The following is a 19,822-nucleotide window of genomic DNA, read 5'->3' as shown; positions in this document are numbered from 1 at the left end:
GTCTAGAGCAGGGGGCTCTGGAAGGGGTTGCCGAAAGGTGGGCAGAGCCTGATGGCCAGAGGCTTCTCAGCTACGTTAAGGAATCTGGACTTCATTCTGAGGATGAAGAAAAGGCTGACAGTGGCCCAACCCTGGGTTAGCAGCCATGGCAGTGGAGAAGGGTGGGCGGATTCTAAGAGTAGCAGGAGAGGGACAACAACAAAACCGGAGACAGACTGGAAGTTGAAGGTGAGAAAGTTGGAGGAGTAAGAGCAGAGCAATTAGGGAAATGGTGACAGCGTTCACCCAGATGGGCTCCCAGAACAACAAGGAGAGCTGAGTGCAAGGAGGAAGAGGCTGGAGGACAGGGGTTCAGTTTGGACACGTCACAGCTGCAGTGCCTGGCAGAGCTGTCCCTCCTAGAGGAATCAGCCCAGAGACGGCTGCATGCAGGATTCTGTCACAGAAGCTAATACATTTTAGGCACCAAAATATCAGTAAGAATGATTAAGCAGAGATATAGCTGATAAGCTGACATATACTTTTCTTTCTGGTCAACAACTGGCTTCCCTTTAATCTTTCTATAAAACTTGAAATTTGGTTATTTAGGAATATAGAAACTTAAAGCAAGAAAAAGATCTAAAATAAATGTATTTTAGAATTTCTGAACTAAAACATTATTTTAATTCAGGAAAAAAGAAGAGCATTTTTACTCAATAAATAGTGCTGAGACACCTAGTCAACCATTTGAAGAAAATAAAGTTAGAGCCATAAGTCACCCTCAAACTTCAAATGGATCGAGATGAAAGTATTTTTAAAAACCCATAAAAATACTATTAGAAATCTTGCAGTAGGGAATAATAGTAGCTATTTTTATGTAGTGTTCACAATTTACCAAGCAATGTTTTAAGATCTACACAAACATGAATTCTTTTAGTCTTCACAACAACTCTGAAGTAGATAATATTATCATCTTCATTTTACAGTCAAAGAAACCGGAGTATAAAAAAGCTAAGTAACTTCTAAGACTGTTTGACAGCGGTGAAACGCTCTTGTTTTCTTAATCACTATACAGCACTGCCTCTGGAAGGCCTTTCTGTATGACCTAAACACAGAAGTCCTAAGAGAAAGAATTGAAATTGGAAAACACAACGTAAAACTTCTTAATGGAAAAATACCATAATCAAAGTTTTAATTCATGACACAAAAGCAGAGGAAAACAATTGCAACAAGTGTCACAACTTATTTCTTGTGTACAAAGAGTGCATATAAATCAATAAGAAAAAAATAAACAATGTTCTTCCATGTGTGAAAAAAAATACGCAAAAGAAGTATGGAATTGTCAATAAATATAAGATGCACAAGGATGCTAAAAAGCTAGGAATTTAAAATTAAAATGAGAAACCACCTTTCATCCACCAGACTGGCAAAAATGGAAGACTGATGACACATAATGTTGGCAAGAATGTGGGCGATGGGCACTGTCATATACTGTGAGGTAAATGCAAACTGGCACAATATTTTACAGGGCAACTTGCCTATATGATCAAATTTTAAAATATGCATGCCCTTTGACTCAATTTCACTTCTGAATATTTATTTTACAGAACTAAATGCACAACTATATGAAAATGCTTGTACCAGGGTAGTCACTGAAGTTTAATATAACAACCAAAAAGCAAACAATGTAAATGTTTAAAAATAGAAAACTGGTTAATTAATGAGACATCCACATGATGGAATACTATGCAGTCATTAAAAAGATAGCTGTTTGTTCACCAAGATAATGAAATACTGCTAACAAAAAAAGCAGACTGTATAGCAGCATGTATGGTATGGTCCTGTTTGTTAAATGACAGAGATAAAATTTAAAAAAATAGTTTTATTGTTTCAAAAAGACTATCTAATCATTTTATTAATAAAGTTTAATTCCATAAATTCTGAATCCTAGAAATACCATTAGCACCTTATAACAATGAAGTCTAACAGCACAGAGATGCCAGTGTACTGGAATACTCACAACATATTTTTCAAAATTCAAAATACATTTAGATTAAAACACTAAAACTTTTCTAGGAATATTAATATCTACATTAATTTACCATACCTTTTTTAAAATCTAAGGTTTCATGAAAATAATCTGGCTTATTACCTAAAAACAATTTAAGAGTCGCAATACAAATCCAGAAAATAAATAATACACATAGCCAACTGATAAAGATATATTGGGGGAAAAAAATGAAGAATAAACTGTGAAATGCCTGTTTCAAAACACAAGTATCGTCTTAGAACATGTAGACATTAAGAATATTTGTGCAAGTAACCATCTCATTAAACCAAAAACCTTGCAGTAATTAAATAAGTTGGTCAATGCTACAAAACTGGAGCTTAGTGCCTGACTCCTCACAACCTAACTAGGAAACAGGTCAGTATATACCGGTGGTGGTGATTAACTGGTATTTTAAAGAAATTGCAGGGTATAAAAATAACTCAGGCCAATAAATAAAACAAAAAGACTTGTCCACACAGACAATCCACAAGACATTTCTAATGAGAAGCATCCAATTTTATGTAATTCTAAAGTACACCTTATTTATTCAGTATAATCAAGGTTACAAAATATATCTTCCAGATTAATTTAGAGATTTATCACTTCAAGGATCAAAATACTTTCTACGATTATCTTGGATAAAAATTTTCCTTAATATATATTACAAGCTTTCTAACTTTAATTCACTGAGGATATAATAACTTGACAATTTCTTATAAATTGTCATCCTTATAAATAAAAATCATGTATAGTCTTGATAACACTCATTTTATAAATTAGGAAATTGATGCCTGAAAAGCAATGTTAAATAGTGCCATGATTTAATAAATTTTTTTAATTATAGAGGATACCCAGGTAGAGTACCAACACCAGGTGGCTCCCAATTGCAATGTTTCAATGTCCTCTTCTCCCTCTCCTATCTCGCTGTCAGGTCTCCCAACACTGCTGCCTTCAGGTAACCTACATCTTGCAGGACTCAGGCTGCCATGCCTTCTAATTGCTGCAAGTTAGCGACACCAAGTGAACCAGACTACAAGAACAACATCTTAAGTGTCAATCCTGAGCAAACGCTCTTGGAACTCTTGTAAGTGTAAAATCAAAGAACTTCAAAGCACAGATATTGTTACAGGATCTTTGGCTGCTCAGAGCATTTTTTTTTTTTTTTACTTCTTAGTGCTAAACCATGTTCTAGATAAGGGAGGCTACTGGGTTTAGTTACCACTGGTAAACTTTAAAACGTTTTCTGTTACATGGGTTCTTGGCTCCTGCAATCTCACATAGTACTTGCCTAGCAAATCTTTCCTTTAATGCAAATGTGAACCTCTACCTATCCCAAGTTGAATTATGACCAAATGAGTTTTGGATGAACTAAGGTTATCAAGACAAGAATCCTAAAAGTAGTATCTTAAATTTAGATAACATTCTGAGAACTTGAAAAAAAGGAATAATTGTATTAATGCATGACACTTTTAAGTGTCTATTTATTCATATATGCATGCACTTCCAATTCCTTAGGAAGTACATAAGAATTATATACACATAGCAAACTCTTCTTACCTATAAAATTATCATGCAGTATAGCTATTTGCTCTATACGTTAAGCCATCCCACTTCACTCAAGGCACTAGGTGTGTCTACAAGTCCAAATACCTCCCAATGAGTCTATTGTAAACCTACAATTTGGAGACACCAATAGTCTAAATATTTTGCCATTTAACCCCTTCTTGGCTAGGTCCTAAACTATGTCTGACCAAAGGGGAAGAACAGATGACCCACTAGGCTGAACATGCCATCCTATTATCCCTCTCATTCATTTATTCAACAAATATTAACCAAGTGAGTATCTACTCTATGCCAGGCATTTTGCTAGGTGCTGGGTCCCTACCCAGCCACAGACCCTGCCCACTCAGTCTTACGGCCTTCTGAAGAAGGCAGTCGCTCATCAAATGAAATAACAGATATAAAATCACAACACTGACAGTAGGGACATTGTGCTACAAAGCCAGTCTGGGCGATCAGGGAAGGCTTCCCTGAGGAAGTGTCAATGAGTTAAGATCTCAACAATGAGGAGCTGCTGTAGGGACTAGAGAAAGAACGTTCCTGGCAGAAAGAGCACACAAAGGCCCTATGGCAGGAGGCAGTGAGCTGAGTTTGAGGAAAGCAAGGGAGGCAGTCCTTGCAGAGGACAAGGGCAAGTGTGAGCTGAGACGGGCCTGGAGAGGCAGGCAGGGGCCCGACCAGGCAAGGACCTGGTAAGGCATGTTAAGGATTCTCTGGTCTTTATCCAAGTAGCAAGCATTTGGAAGTCTTAAAATTTAATTTAATTTTGTTTACTTTTCTAGAGGGGAGGAAGTTATGATCAGATTTACATTCTGAAATGATCGCTCTGACCGCACAGTATGAATTGCAGACTGGAAGGGAGAAAGTAGGGCATGCGGAGCAATTGAGGCAGTGACCCCGTTAGTGTAACTGAGGGAGGATGCGCACCTGGACTTGGGGTATGGTGACAGGTCAGATCGCCAGCACTGAGGGTGGACTGAATCTGAGGAGGTGGGAGGAGCAGGAGGTATGAAGGATGACTCCTAGGTTATGTTCTGCTATTTAACAAGCAGGGAACACGTTAGGAGAAGGTTTAGGGAAGACCATGAATTTGGTTTTAGACAACTGAATATGGAAGTGTCATGTAGTCAGGTACAGGTCTGGACTTTAGGAGAGGTCACGGCTAGGAAAAGAAATTCCGTAATCATTTGTGAATGGCCAGTAACTGATCTAAGGGCATTAATGAGACTGGAGTGGGGGAGGAGGAGACAGAATGAGAAAAGGCCTAGGATCAACTCTGAGGATCTCAGGGTTTTACATTATATAAAATTGGTCAACATTATCAATGCTTGTTAAATACCAATTACTGCTACTAAATACCAAGAAATGTATAAAAATTGATGAGCAAGTTCTTACCTTCAAAACTTGTATTTAGCTAGATCATGATTAAAACAATGCTACGGTAAGTTATTGTAATCTTCTGATACACTAATTTAAAAATAACCACTTTAGGAAAACTAAGTCACAGTAACATTCCTGGGCACCTAATATTTACGGGTGTCAGACACTAGTCTAGCTGCTGGGAGATGGTACAAAGAATGAGACAAAATTCCTGATCTGTTAACAACCGATATTTAATATTCAGAGTGCTATAAGGCCAGTCTGAAGGTTATTTGATGGAATATCACTTAAATGATTGTTTAGGCAATAGAGAAAAGTAAAGCTGGGCACAGTGGTTAACACCTGTAGTCCCAGCTACTCGGGAGGCTGAAGCAGGAGGATCACTTGTGCTCAGGAGTTCAAATCCAGCCTGCACAACATAGCAAGACCCCATATGATAGAACGACAGAAGAATGGAAGGAAGGGCAATGATAACACTTATTTGTCAAGAGCAGAGGTTCCACTTACAGTCCAGTATCTACCCTCTCCTAACTCCACATACACCCACCATCATTGTGCCTACACTTGATAAACTTAGTTAATGGGATTAACTACAGTGCTGTGTAAGCTATACCATGTGGCTCCAGACTTCCTTCAGTCTTTAAGATGTCTGATGGCCTCATTAATAATGCTCAGGTGACAAATGTATACTTTAGAAATATACACTTGGTTAGTTTTAACAACTCTCCTTAGAATTCTACACTTTAATCAAACTAATCAGCCTGGTATTCCTAAGGACTCAATCACTAAGGATATAGAACTCCCTTCCATTCCAAATATACCTAAATCAACTGTGACATGCCATAGAGTAAATAAGGACAAGGCTATCTTCTTGATCATCTTACGCCCTAGAGCATCTTTTACATTTCCCTACATTGTTTTCTAACTAGCAGAGTTGCTGTTACTAATAAAGACTGAATTTTAGAACTAGCATTGGCAGATATTGAATTTCTTGCTCCCCATACCTTCATTTTAATTTTCTCTTGCAAGAAAAAACAAAATCACGCCTGAACTTGCAATTCTGTATATATTCCTCTTAAGACAGTAGGCAGAAATAGTTTGAAACTCATCTGTGTCCAGATTCCTTTTTCCATTATTGTGACCCAAAACTACAGCATGTATCTGTCCCAAGAGAAGGGAAAGGAACCAAAGGCGCAAAAACCAGCAGGCCAAATGTAAAAGCAGAAGGTAGGACAAACCTACTACTCTTAACTGACCTGGAAGGTGAATTAATTCCTCAGAAAGTTAAGGAGGTATCACTGGACTCATCACAGGAATACAGCGTGGAGTGCTGCAGAGGAGATTCAGAGCACTAATTGTAATCTGGGTGTCCCTCTGTGTTTCCATCTTTCTTACAGCACTTAACCTGGTATTGCAGAGCACGTTCATACTACAATCTATCCACAGAAACGGAGGCTGTGCAGAGATCTTTTTCTCTACCACCAGACCACCTTGCAGGGGTTCATAAATACTGAATGACTGAAATCTAAAACAATAACAAAGGGGTAGGATCCAACAATACTGTAAGTTTCTCTTCCTGTGTGATGATTAAGTTGAGTAATGTTAATTCCAGCTTCTTTATCTCCTTTCTCTTACAATACCGCACAAATCAATAAATCTAAAAAACATTAAAAATTAATCATTTATCTTCTTTGCCTGACATGATAGGGTGATCTAAAAACAGTTTACTTGTATCACACGTTCAAGGCCAGGTTACAGACAGATATGTAGTATATACATATCATTAGACAAAACATAGCATTGCATAGAGACCTAGCTAGCAGCATATTAGAACTCCTGCAGAACAACTTCCTCTTTAAAAACCATCAATTAGTTTGATTGTTAAATTGAAAAAGAAAATGAAAGAAGCATAGAGTAGTAGAAAGAAATGGACTGTAGAGTCAGACTAACTTGGGGTTGAGTCCTAGCTCTGTCTTCTAGTTGTGTGATCATGGGGCTTTACCATCTCAGATGAGTTATCGTCTCCCACAAATAGGAATTACAACACCTTAGAAGGCTGCAGTGATGATTAAATGAGAATATATATAATTTGCCTGACACATAGAAAGCAAGGAAGGCTACTATATAAAAGGTATTTAAGTATACCTATATGCTCAATGAACATGTTTTAAACCACAAGTAAAATCCTTATAGTTTTACAATTTGAAAAGAGCACCTGACTAATCTTACTGCTTTGCAAAGAACCATTTACTTTAATTCCAGTCCTGATTATTTCTTTCATGATTAAAAATGTTCTTAAAATTATTTCCTATGAAAGACAATTTTGGGTTATTCCTAATACTGCACATTTCCTCGTATTAATATTTACCCATTTACATTTTTAAGTTGCTCTAACCTTTGACTTAGGATATAAAAAGAGGCCAGGACTAAGGAAAACAACCAAGTCTAAGGAATATACTTGGTATATCTGATATAAGCAAAGCATTTTAAGGTTAGAGGTGCAATATACATGCAATTCTTATGCAGCCTCCAGAGACTATTACTTTCCACGATATTTTCCCATTGCTTTCGGTACCAAGAGATACTCCTCAACCCAGGAAGATGAATGGGGTACAAAGTGCAAAAGTGGTGTTTTCTAACTCAGAGCACTTCTCAGTGCCCCATATTTTTCCTCAGGATAATCCATTCCCCATTAACAATCTTGCCACCCCATCATTTCTTCCTTTGGAATGCACACAGCCAGTGTCAAGGACTGATTAGCAGACTCAGCCTAGGCAAGCTGTAGCTGTTTTTTGTTTCGTTTTGTTTTGTTTTCTCTTGTTGAAAGCAAAAGAACACTCCTTTATTTCCATATTTTAAAATTTTCAAGTTGACAAGTCAGTGACCATTTATTAAACATGTAACATATTATGCTTGAAGTGCTATAGAAGATATGAAAGAATATCAATGAACAGGGCTACTTCCTGTTTTTCGTATCTAACAAAATGGAGTTATTATAGTGTATTGGAAATCATATATTAAGGAATGTTGGTTAACCAGTCACCCTTGCCAAAATCAGATATGAAAAGAAAACAAAAGTTGGCAACAATTCTAGTTCTGATATTTCTCTTCCAGAATTATATTTAATAAGGTTAATCTTTGAAGAATGCATTAATTTTCTTACCTGATTTAAAATGGAACTTGGAGACGATTCATAACTACAAAATTTACAAATTCATGGGATACTAACTTATGTGACCACCTTTGTTGTTTTATAAAATCACCAATTTATAACGTTCTTTTATCTTCTCTCTAGTAAGAGGTCACTAAATTATATTTGTAGCCTAACAGCTTTTAAAAGGAAGTGAAATCTGAAGGCTATATCAGGATATAAAAGCAGCCTATGAAATATCTTTAGTTTTAAACAAAAACTAACATTAACAAGTACAGCATATCTTGTTCTTTCATGGGGCCAGCAAATTGATAGTTTGGTTTTTTTAAGTTACAAAAATAGGATGGAGTAATTATATCTACCAAACTTACAATAGCCTGTTAAATGGAGAGTAACACTGTAATTTTTCTTCAAAGACAGTAAATAGGAAGAAAAAGCCCTTAATTCTGTAATGTAAGGAAAAATTCCAAACCCTTGGGCGCCACTTACAGGCACAAAACTTTCACTCATTTCAGCTATAAATTAAAGAAGAGAGACAGACTTAAAATCCCCTATTTTAATATGTGTATTATTTATATAACTTATACCTCACAAGTGTATTTTCTACACTTTTTACAACCAAACATCAGAAATTGAAAAAAAAATTCGAAAATCAAAAATCACAGAATTCTCTTAAAAAAAAAATAGGTCTTTAGATAGAAGGGATCTTCAGACCTCTACTACTACTGGCACATAAAAATATTTCAAAAATCAGTGTTACATTTTCCTTTTGGAAATATGAATTAACCATTGTCAAAAAGGTAAAATGTAAAGGTCAACTGAAAATTTATTGAACTGCTTATAATCAGTTTTTTCTAAGATTTTAATTTAAATGGTAAATAATAAAGTATCATAACCAACATGCAACACAAAATGCAAAAAAAAATTAATACAAGCCTTTTCCCCATAATCAAACTTTTATACTATCAGATTCAAATGAATTTCAACCCCACTGTCAAGCAAAACTGGGAAAAAACCCACTGTATTTCAAAAGTATAGGGAATCACCATTTTACTATAAATGAAATCTTTACGCATAACATTTGGAACGAACCAACAGCATTCTGGCTAATAAAATTGATTTTTTAAAAAAGATTATGCTTACTAGCCCATTATTTCACATACTGTGCAATTATAATCCACTCCTTAAGCAAAGAGGGTAAAAACAAAAACTAGGTTATAAAACGCAAATAGTAAGCATGGCTTACTTAGTCCCTGAATTCTATCTGCCTCTACCTTAATACTCTTATTTTGTGTGAACAGACAACACTAAACAACTTCTATTATACATATTGTTTTTACAGTGATTGCCCTTATACTATATTCACAGCTCATTAAGATGACTAGAATGTTTAGGTTTGCCAATTATTTATTGTATCCAAAAAGTTACATCTTAGTAAGAGTAGATAAAATTAATTTCTCCAATTTAGGGTTAAAAAATTTTATCTACAGTTCATTTGTAGTAACAATTGCCTTCAACGAGTTATTCTAGTTAAATTTCAATCCAATCTACACAGAAACAGGAAACTGCAGAGGAACATAACTCTTGTAAGACTAAGTTACATGTGCAAGTGCACACAGAAAACTGTTCACAGTCACAGATCTCCTTTCGTCTCAATATTCCCATGGAACGGTGCAGAAGCACAAGCTTTAGGGTTTTTTAGGGGGAGGAGCAACTTCTAAATAATAAACGGGTCATGATTTTAAACAAATAATCAAGTGCACAAAAAAGTAACAAATCGCTTTAGATAATCAAGGACTCCTACTGTCAAATTCGTCTCACAATAAGACACACTTTATTCCTATAATAAAGGTCACGGAATTCTACAGGGTAACGAGTGACTATAACAAAAACATTTCCAGCAACTCAAAATACCGATCAAGACTTTGTGCTTTGCATATATTAGTCGCATTTTTTAAAAAAAACAAGAATTATGGCTCTCACGCTTAGAAGAATTTCCTTTAACATAAAAATTTCCAGAAGCCAAAAAAGGGCGAGGTCAATGAACCGCCTGCTGGTCTCAATTACCTTACACATACTGTGCTTCATGTGCACCAGGAAGTCGTACTGAGCCAGAGCCCACCGCACCGTGGCCCTGGAATTCGGCTGGCGGCCCGCGCAGCTGCACCGCGCAGGAAGCACCGCACCCGCGCCGCGGTCCGGAGCCACGCCGGAGGGGCTGCGGGGAGCAGTCGCCACTGCTTTGGAACTGAATGGCTGACACATCCGGTCCTGGCTCTTACACCACTCCGCCAAATGCAAACTTCAAAGGCCAAATTCAAACTCCAAACAGAAGTCACTCAAATCTTAGCCGTGCAGTTCGCATTCCCAACAACACTCGGAGCCCCTTAGGGGACGCAATTAGAAAAACCGCACGTCCTAGTAGACTGCAAGCCCCCGCGAGTTTGCAGCGGTCGCTGCACCGCTTTGACAGGCGTTACCGAGACGTCCACCCGGAGCCTTGCGGTCAGCGCTGGGGGCGCGCCGTCTGTGCCCCTGCCTGGTACCTGCCTAGGGGCTCGAGCCCCCGACGGGCTGAGGGGCTCTGCCTGTCACGGCTGCGGGGACCTGCTGCTTTCTCCACGACCCTCCGTGTCCTCTACCCCGCCCCTTTTCTGACCACCGCCCGCCACCAGCTTGGGCCTCGGCCCCCAATGTCTCCACCCCGGGGACACCCGTCCGGGGGCGCCGCTGCTGGGCTGTGCCCCGCCCCCTCTGCCGGGCCCCGGGCTCCTCCGAGAGCCCCGATTCCGGGAGCCCCACAAAGCCAGCCTGGGCCCCCACATCTTTTCGCAGTGGGTCCCCGCAGCGCCGCTCGCACGCCTGTCACATGTCTGCAAACAATAACAAACTCTCCGGTATGTCCCTGTCCAGTCCCCCAGGGTGGGTCCGGGGCGCCGCCCGACTCTGGAGGGGCCGAGGGGTGTCCAGGGGCGCGGGTCCCGGCGAGTGGCGCGTAGCCTCGCTGCGCCGAGCCCCGGGATGCCCCGCGCGGCGCCCTGGGTTCATTCATTGCCCTCTGCCCGCCCCACAAATCCCCGCCGCGCCCCCGGCCGCGCTGCTCACCCGGAGGGGGACGCTGCAGGAGTCGGCTCGGCGGCGGGCGCCCGCTTCTCCCCGGGCTCGGCCCCTGCGGGACTCGAGGCGCCGCTGTCCCGCACGACCACTGGCTCGGTAGGGTGGGCGCCGCCGCGGCTCGCAGCTCCGTGGGGCGGCGGCACCGCCACAGGCTGGAAGCTGCACCCGCCCGCCGCCGAGTCCGCGGGCTCCGGTGACGGGGAAGTAGAGGAGGACGGCGGCGAAGCGGCGAGGAAGAGCGGAGGCTCGGGCAGCTGGTCCAGCTCCACACTCCGCACTTTGCGCAGCTGCCGCCGCCGCCAGTCCGCCCGATCGCGGCCCCCGCTGCCCGCCTCCCGCAGCAGCCCCGCGGCCGCTGCGGGCGCGCTGCTCGCCTTAAGGGCCCCTCCGCCGCCGCCTGCCTCGGGGCTCGCAGCCCGGGCGCCCGGGAATCCCGACGACGAGGCGCGATTCCCCGCCGCCGCCGCCATTTTCTCTCGCGGGCTACATTCGCTCGGCCCCAGCGAGGGAGGGAGGGGGCGGGGAGAGCGCAGGGGGCGGGCGCTGCGCCGCCGGCGTAGGCCTCCTGCGCCAACTGCGTGACCGCGGCCCGCCGGGCGCCCGGCCTGGACCCACGGGCGGGCGCGTGGGGTCCGGCCCGCGGCGGAGGCGGAGGCAGAGGCAGAGGTGGAGGGCGGGCCAGCGGCGGCGGCGGCCGCAGGTGGGAGGGAGTGCACTGTCCGCTCTGCCCGCGCGCGGGCGGCCGAGGTGGGCTCGGAGGTGGCCGGCGCAGGGGCGCTCCGCACTCTGCGCGCTGCACCCGCGGCGCCGCCAGGTAGTCCCAGTCGCACCGGCGAAAGGAGGAGCCTCGGCGGCAGCATCGCACCGCTTCCTTTCTGCGGCAGTCTCGCCCCGACTCGGCGGGAGCTCTCCCAACAGGAGTTGCAGCTTCCTAAAGAAATGATTAGTTGGAAGCTGGGTTTGTGGTGCTTTAAGGGGACGCAGGCAAGACGGTTTACAGTCTGTCATTCGCGCTGCCCTCCTCAGTGGGCATCGGGGGACCCGGACGCGGACCAACCTCCCACCCCCACCCGCTCCGCACCGGACGCGCAGGTGGCGCCCGGGACTGCCGCCTGCTGCAAAGCGAAAGAAAGCCAACGTTCAGCAGACGTTGAGCGGACCTGAAAAATAAAGTTTTGTTTTTGTTTTCTTTTAAAAAGTAACCATTCCTTCTCTTTTGTCCCACCCCCACCCCTCGTGCTACAAATAGCAAGACTTCAGAGTTTCCTGTAATACCTTATTCAATTCACATTATGAAGCCGCTGATTTGGGACTCCCCCCATCTCCTCCCCCCACGGCTAGAGAGAAACGGTTGGCCGGGGGGAGGGGCGGGGAGTGTCCCTGGCGATTTTTAATTTTTCTTCTGCTGTCTTTGGGAAGGGCGTCTGTGTACAGGACCGCATAGAGCACGTTTGGGGAGGAGACCAGCACTCTGCCAGGAAGTGCTCGATAATGTCATCCGCAGCCAGGTCCTGGCCCTCCCCGAATCCGATGCCTCTGGCTGCACGTCCCTCTTCCCGGCAGGGTCGGGCTACTGGCCGGGCTCCCTCCACCGTCACCCCTGCGGGCCCGGGTTGTCCCACGCGGCGTTCAGAACCCTTTAGCCCCTGGACTCTCCGCGAGAAGGTGCTTTAGGATGGAATAAGCAACATTTACATGTTAATAATCTTCGACCTTTTTTCCAACTGAGTAGAGCTTCTATTTGTGTTTATTTCTCCCCTTCCTTCTTTTCCTCTAACCGGTTTGTTTAGAGGGGAAATCTCCCGGAACCCAGAAGCAGCGTCTCTAGATTTATTTTGTGAAACATTAATTAAGACGGGGCGGGGGGCGGGTTCTCAGGCAGAGAAAAGAGAGAGCTATCTTATCAGTCTTCGTATATTTGGACAAAAGCCTTACTATCTGCAGAATAATTCCTTTAACTTCTTGAAAATAGGTAAACCGAGAGCCCTCTTCGCGGATAGTATGTTAACTGAGGAGCAAAGTTTTATCAGTGGGATTTTTTTTAAAAAGGTCCTGATTTTATTAATATATTAGCTCAATGTTTTGAATACGGCTCTAATATCTGCTATAAGATAGTTTTAGATAGTTAAATTCACCAGTACAAATTTTGAAAGTTTAGATAAATCTTAAAAATTTAAGTCTACATTTAGGCTATAATTACATGCTTTTTTAATGGTAGTTAAATGTATCATCCAAACCAAACAGTAGTTATTTCCCAGGTCTCTCAGGATTGCCACACCCACCAAATCCTAAATTGAAAGGGATAAACTTTCCTTGTTGCTATAAAGATCTAAAAACCTTTACATTTGCACGCACATACTCAGGGGCCTGTAAGTGAGAAAAGTAAGTGGAAGTTTTTAGTCTTTCAAATTGTTCCAATTTTGAAGTTTGGGCGGAGTAGCAAAGCAAAAGGGAGATTCCAGCAAAACATTTACTTTTGACTCTGTAGTGATCGAAACTGGGGATCAAAGTGGGACAGGAGCCAAATGCAACACTATCGAACTGACTTCCTCCATCCACCACTAACACTACCTAAGTGCTGGTCTTTTCTGGTGCATTTAGTCATTTTTCCTTTAATCTTATGTGTAAATATTCAGGATATCATTATGCATCTGCTTATGGACACACTGATTTTTTTTTTAAGAGAGAAAAATCATCAGAGGACATGCTTGACTGAAAAGGCTGTTCTCCCTTTGCATAAATTATATTAATATAAAGTCTCCTTTGAGCAGCATTTATGGGATTGCTATCCAAGTTTCTGAGTCTCAAGCATGATTAAGACTCTAGTCCTGGTTTTGGTGCTGTTGGATCCTGCTTTATATTACTGCACACAGGCGTGTGTCAAATATCAAGCTACCGTAGATGCTAACTGTCTTAATGTGATTTCGTTTAATGACATACAGGAGACTTGTATTTCTTTCAAGGTTGCTTCTAGACTGAAACCTCCAGTTACTATTTCCAAGCTCTTTATTTCCTTCCTCACTGCCACATAAACCTTGCAGTGATTTCACTCAGGCAATTTCATGACAGTTTCAGTAACCTTTATGCCAGCGCTTTACAGATCACTGCTTCCATATAGTGGTCCTGGGAATCGCCTATGTCACACCTCAGCTCCTACACCCCGTTCATATGCAAGATCCAGTTTGACACTGAGCATTTCCTAATTGTGCGTAAATATCACGACATTAGAATGAAAAGACAATATGCATTGGCAGAAATATTTCAGCCTGTACATCGTTCACCATACATTTATTAAGCACCTATTGTGCACATGCAAAAACTTTTCTCCTCTGTGGATATTGTTTGTTGTTTTTCATTTCCCAAAAAATGAATAAGCAAAATATTTCCATCCGCAAATATTTTTATTAATGGTTATTTATCAGGCAAACTGATAGAATTGCAGATCCATTAGTATATGAGTATGTTCACATATTCCTGACTCTGTGATATCTGTGTCTTAGATAGACATAAAAGAGTAAGAATGTAACCTTCAGAGAACAGGGCAAAAGCTAGTGTTCTGTCAGACTTATAAATATTTATTGTAGAATACTTGCAGGAGAGCTTGGGGCCACAACTTAGTTTCTCTGTGCTCTTTCAGGAAACCTACTTCCCGGATCTTGCCAGATGTTCTAAATCAGAAAATCCCGTCATCCGTGGAATAATTAGCCCCCTAGAAGGGCACTGTAGGTGACATTGTAGTAGAAAGTCTCTTAACCAGCCTCCATTTAGCTGACTCATCCAGTAGCAGATACCAGCCATCGTCGGTGTGGCGTGCAACACGCACAGGGGTGCCACAGCACAATCAATGCCCAGGCCAGCAGCCGGTGTGCACCTGCATGCTTATGTGCCCACGAGGTGGGTTATGAGCCCCATGAGCAACCACTGTACTTGTTCCCAAACCTGATTACACCTATTACAACTGTCCTTGTGGAATTTAATTGAAATGTATTCAACTGATTATTAAATTAATAAAACATGAGTATGTGAGAGCAAAAAGAAAGGTGATCCAATGAAAATGAAGTTAAATGCTTTGAACGAATGAATGAAAGCGAGACACTGAAAAAAACTCTGTCAAATAGTTGTATAATAAAAGATTGGGAAGAAAACATTCAAATCTAGAAGAATTTACTTTGCAAGTATCTATCACTTCGCTTTAAAGAAACTAAAACTGAAAATTGTAGACAATGCAAAGGACATAGTAGAACTCTTGAACAGTGGCCCCACACCCTAAAGACTAAGGCCCAACAACCAAAAGATTGGCCAAAAAACTCAAACCAACCCAAACGAAACCTTGTTATTATTTACGTTTTAAGTCACAGTAAAATATTTAAGATGTATTTACATATGATTTCTTTTTATTAAAAAACCATCTAAACATTTTACATATATTTGCATGTACTTAAAATCAGAAACTAAATTTTGTAGTGAATAATGAAAAACACTTGAACTGGGATTTTATATTTAAGAATAAAACTACAATTTATTAAATTTAATATATTTCACAGTTAGCAAAACTCTGCTCACTTTACAACCCTGCACTGATTCTTTGAATTCTTTGAATGAGCCATGTTGGGTACTATTTTTTGATGCCTGCTGAGATATTCTTTTTTCATTTGACTTTTGTGGCTATCATTTTGGCAGAAAATATTTGAAGAGTTCATAACATTTTTTCAAGGTTCTCCTGTAATATTCAGTTACTTTCTTTGGATTAGTGTCTTTGTCGGTTTTCCCTTCCTTTGTGGTTCACCGGTCCAACTCTGCTGAATCCTGCATTGGCAAGGCTTTGCATGTGACCTGAGCAGTTCAGTACGACTTTCCTTGGCTTTATTCACTTCTGCATCTTTTGCAACATTTGCACCTTCACTTTGAGATTGATTTGCATTGCTTTGGGGCCAAAGCTTCTAAACACGCATACAAAATTGGCCTCTACAAAATGCTGTCCACCAAAATATAATGCAAGCCACATACATGATTTTAAATTCTCCAGCAGATATATTTAAAAACAGGTGAAATTAATTTCAATAATATTTTTTATTTTACATAATATATTTAAATTTTATTTCCATGTGTAACTAATCAATATATAAAGTATTATTGAGATATTTGACCTTTTTTAAAATTAGATCTTTCAAATCTTGTGAGCTTTTCACACTTACAGAACATCTCGAAGATCTTAATTTAGACCAGCCATATTTCATGTGGCTAGTGGCTAGTGTATTGGACAACACAGCCCTGGAACTATAGTACCTAAGACCTGCGAGTTTTACGGAATGTTAAAAGCCTGAGTAGGTCAGATTGGTGTATAAGAAAAATCATCCACATGTATATGTTCAGGAAATAGAGAAGAAACACAATGGATATAAATTACAGTCATGCATCACATAATGATGTTTCTGTCAACAATGGACTGCATATATGATGGTGGTCCCATAAGATTATAATACCGAATTTTTACTGTACCTTTTTGATGTTTAGATATGTTTAGATACATAAATACTTACCACCATGTTACAATTGCCCACAGTATTCAGTACAGTAACACGCTGTACAGGCTTGTAGCCTAGGAGCAATAGGCTGTACCATATAGCCTAGGTATGTAGTAGATGATACCATCTAGGTTTGTGTAAGTGTACTCTATGATGTTTGCACAACAAAATTGCCTAATAATGCATTTCTCAGAACACATCCCCGTCGTTAAGCAATGAATGACTATAGTAACATAACTAAGTAAATTAGTCTTTCTATCTCTAGTAGCTACCCTCTCAAATACATTTTAGCTAGCATTGTCAGAGTTACCTTCCTCAACTACAGCTCTGATTCTGTCCTCTCTCCTTAAACTCTTTAATGGTTCCACATTGCATAGAGTATAGAACCCAAATTCTTTGATTCATTCAACAAACATTAAGTATATTACCTCCTATGTTCTGGATACTATGCAGGACCCAGGAATACCCTGGAGAGATCAAAACAGACATGACTCCTACCCTCATGGAACCCCAGTCTATCACCTCCCTCTATTTTCTACCATCAATTTTTCAGTTCTTACCACAGTTCATCCTGACCTGAGGCCTGGGCTCCGGCTACAAATATCTGTTCCTCTGGTCAAGAACATGTCGTGTTCTCTTTCTTCCATGCGTTCACACATGTGATCTTCTCCTGAAAACACTTCCTTAAATCCACCTCACTCCCCAAACCCTCACCACCACCTGGGCCAAGCCCATTCTTAATATTTTCAGGGCCAGAGTGAGAATACAGAGAGAGGCCCATACAACATTTTAAATTATTTAAAAGTTAAAATACAAGCCAACAGTAAATAAAATATGTTCTGGGCCCCTACCTTCATAACTCTACTTTCATAAAGAGAAAATTGAATACTGTATGTACAGTTATGGCTTTAATATGACTGACATGTCAAAATATCAAAGACAATTGTATTTAATCGTACATATCTAGGTGTTCCATTGATGGGCTGATAATGTTTGGATGTGGAATAAAGATATACATAATTCACAAATAATTTTTATGAAATTAATTTTCTAGCTTTTATTTCAACAAAATACTAATTATGTTGTTATAATTAAGATTTTCAGGCCGGGCGCAGTGGCTCACGCCTGTAATCCTAGCACTCTGGGAGGCCGAGGTGGGTGGATCGCTCAAGGTCAGGAGTTCAAGACCAGCCTGAGCAAGAATGAGACCCCGTCTCTACTAAAAATAGAAAGAAATTATTTGGACAACTAAAAATCTATATAGAAAAAATTAGCCGGGCATGGTGGCGCATGTCTGTAGTCCCAGCTACTCGGGAGGCTGAGGCAGAAGGATCGCTTGAGCTCAGGAGTTTGAGGTTGCTGTGAGCTAGGCTGATGCCACAGCACTCTACTCTGGGCAACAGAGTGAGACTCTGTCTGAAAAAAAAAAAAAAAAAAAAAATTTCACATAATTGCATAATTTGTGTTCGATCACTTGAAACAATCCAATGATCTATTATTAAAATATAAATTTGATGAATGTCAAAATGTTAAATAAAATTATTTAAATAAGACTGAATTTTAAAACTTGAAACTTTGATTAAATGTTATCAAATATTTCATTAAAACAAAACTATTTGCAATTCTAGCATTCAATATCTATGTAGTTGCCAATATATGGAATAGCAGCACACTTCACATTTCTCCTAAATCTATGTAAATACAAATCTAAGTCATACATATTGCTTAATATTGCAAATCGTTCCTTAGCATTTGTGTGCAAATGTTGTAAATATTGCTTGCATAAATGAGTAGTTTAGGACTCACGAAATGGGACACAAAGGGAAGCAAGAACATGGACATGCAGATGACCAGGATGTGCCATGTTGTTATTCAGGAATCCATTGCATTTCTGTTGTCTAAGGGGACAGATTTGATAAGTTAGTGCATTTATCTCTTCTCTTACTACGTGCTTCTACCAGTGAGATCCTCCCTGAGTCCAAAGCAATGTTGTTCTCCAACATCAGCAGCAGCATCAACACCCACAAAACCTCCCAACATTTGAAGGCCCCAGGGCAAGGAGTGTGAAGCAGTGTTTCCCTGGGGCTGAATGGTATTGGTCACCAGAGATGTTTAGGGTTGTGGGTTATCATGAGCCACCACTGCACAACAGATCCAAGTGACCAGGACTTTAGTCAATTCATATTTTCCACACTTGTGACATTCCAAAATGCAGAGCCAAGGGTGGTCTCCTGCCAAGGTTTAGAGGAGGTGCTGCTAAGCACCTGCTAAGGGGCAGGCCCTGTTCTAGGTGCTGGGAGTAGAGAGAGGAACAGCATCCTTTTCCTCTGGGAACTTACAAAGCCCACCTTGCGTTAGAGACATTTGTGTCTATGTGCACATTTTCCACCTGCTATGAGACTCTGGAGGGGGTCCATTCCTTCTGCATCATCCTTGCCTCCCCCGGGTCCTTAGCTCAGTGCCTTGCACATAGTGGATGCTCAGTAAACAGTTGATTTAGGTGGTTATAAAACACCAACTGTCTAAGAGTTCTTAGCATTTGACCTTTAATCACAAACATTCTCTTCCTAACAGAAGTTCCCTTTCCTTGAAATGAAACTACTTCGTTTGTGAATTTAATTGTGCATTCACTTTAGAAAAGGGTGAGAATTTATTTCTCTATATATTTTAATTGCCTCTTACTGGGGATAACTAGAGGACAGAGAGACCTGGTAAAGTGGAAATCAAAAAAGCAGAAAAACAGAAAACAGTATGGCAGAAAAGAAGCAGAACGTTTTGCAAGGAAGCCTCAGGAAAGGTTAAGGAAGGTGAGGGGTGGTAAACTCAGGCCTTAAAACTGTACTTCAGGGGCCTCTGTGGGGAAGAAGGGATTGTTAGCACAGTGAGGCAGGAGGTGGAACCTTGAGAAGGGCCTGGGGTCAAATTGGTGCTGGGGTCATACAATCAAAAGGCACCAAACATTTGGATAGAAGCCCATCAAAAGAAAGAAAGGTCTCTAAGTGTGTGTACCATCTGTAACACAGAAGACCAATCTGACAGGTTGTGGGAAGAGGATCCTGG

General features: G+C 41.2%; 1 protein-coding gene across 1 annotated transcript in view; it reads right to left on the bottom strand.

Moving 5' to 3' along the window:
* MAP3K1 (mitogen-activated protein kinase kinase kinase 1, E3 ubiquitin protein ligase) overlaps nucleotides 1-12,199 on the bottom strand; it is a 76,552-nt gene extending 64,353 nt beyond the window's left edge. Inside the window, exon 1 of the mRNA XM_012655318.1 lies at nucleotides 11,226-12,199. Coding sequence (XP_012510772.1) covers nucleotides 11,226-12,097 — 872 coding nt within the window. The 5' untranslated portion in view covers nucleotides 12,098-12,199. The remainder of the gene's footprint in view (nucleotides 1-11,225) is intronic.
* Nucleotides 12,200-19,822: the final 7,623 nt, after the last annotated feature.

The sequence above is a fragment of the Propithecus coquereli genome, unplaced genomic scaffold (genome assembly GCF_000956105.1).
Source record: "Propithecus coquereli isolate 6110/MARCELLA unplaced genomic scaffold, Pcoq_1.0 Scaffold47, whole genome shotgun sequence".
Taxonomy (NCBI): domain Eukaryota; kingdom Metazoa; phylum Chordata; class Mammalia; order Primates; family Indriidae; genus Propithecus; species Propithecus coquereli.
The sequence above is the reverse complement of the archived record's forward strand: the minus strand, read 5'-3'. Positions and strand labels throughout refer to the sequence as shown.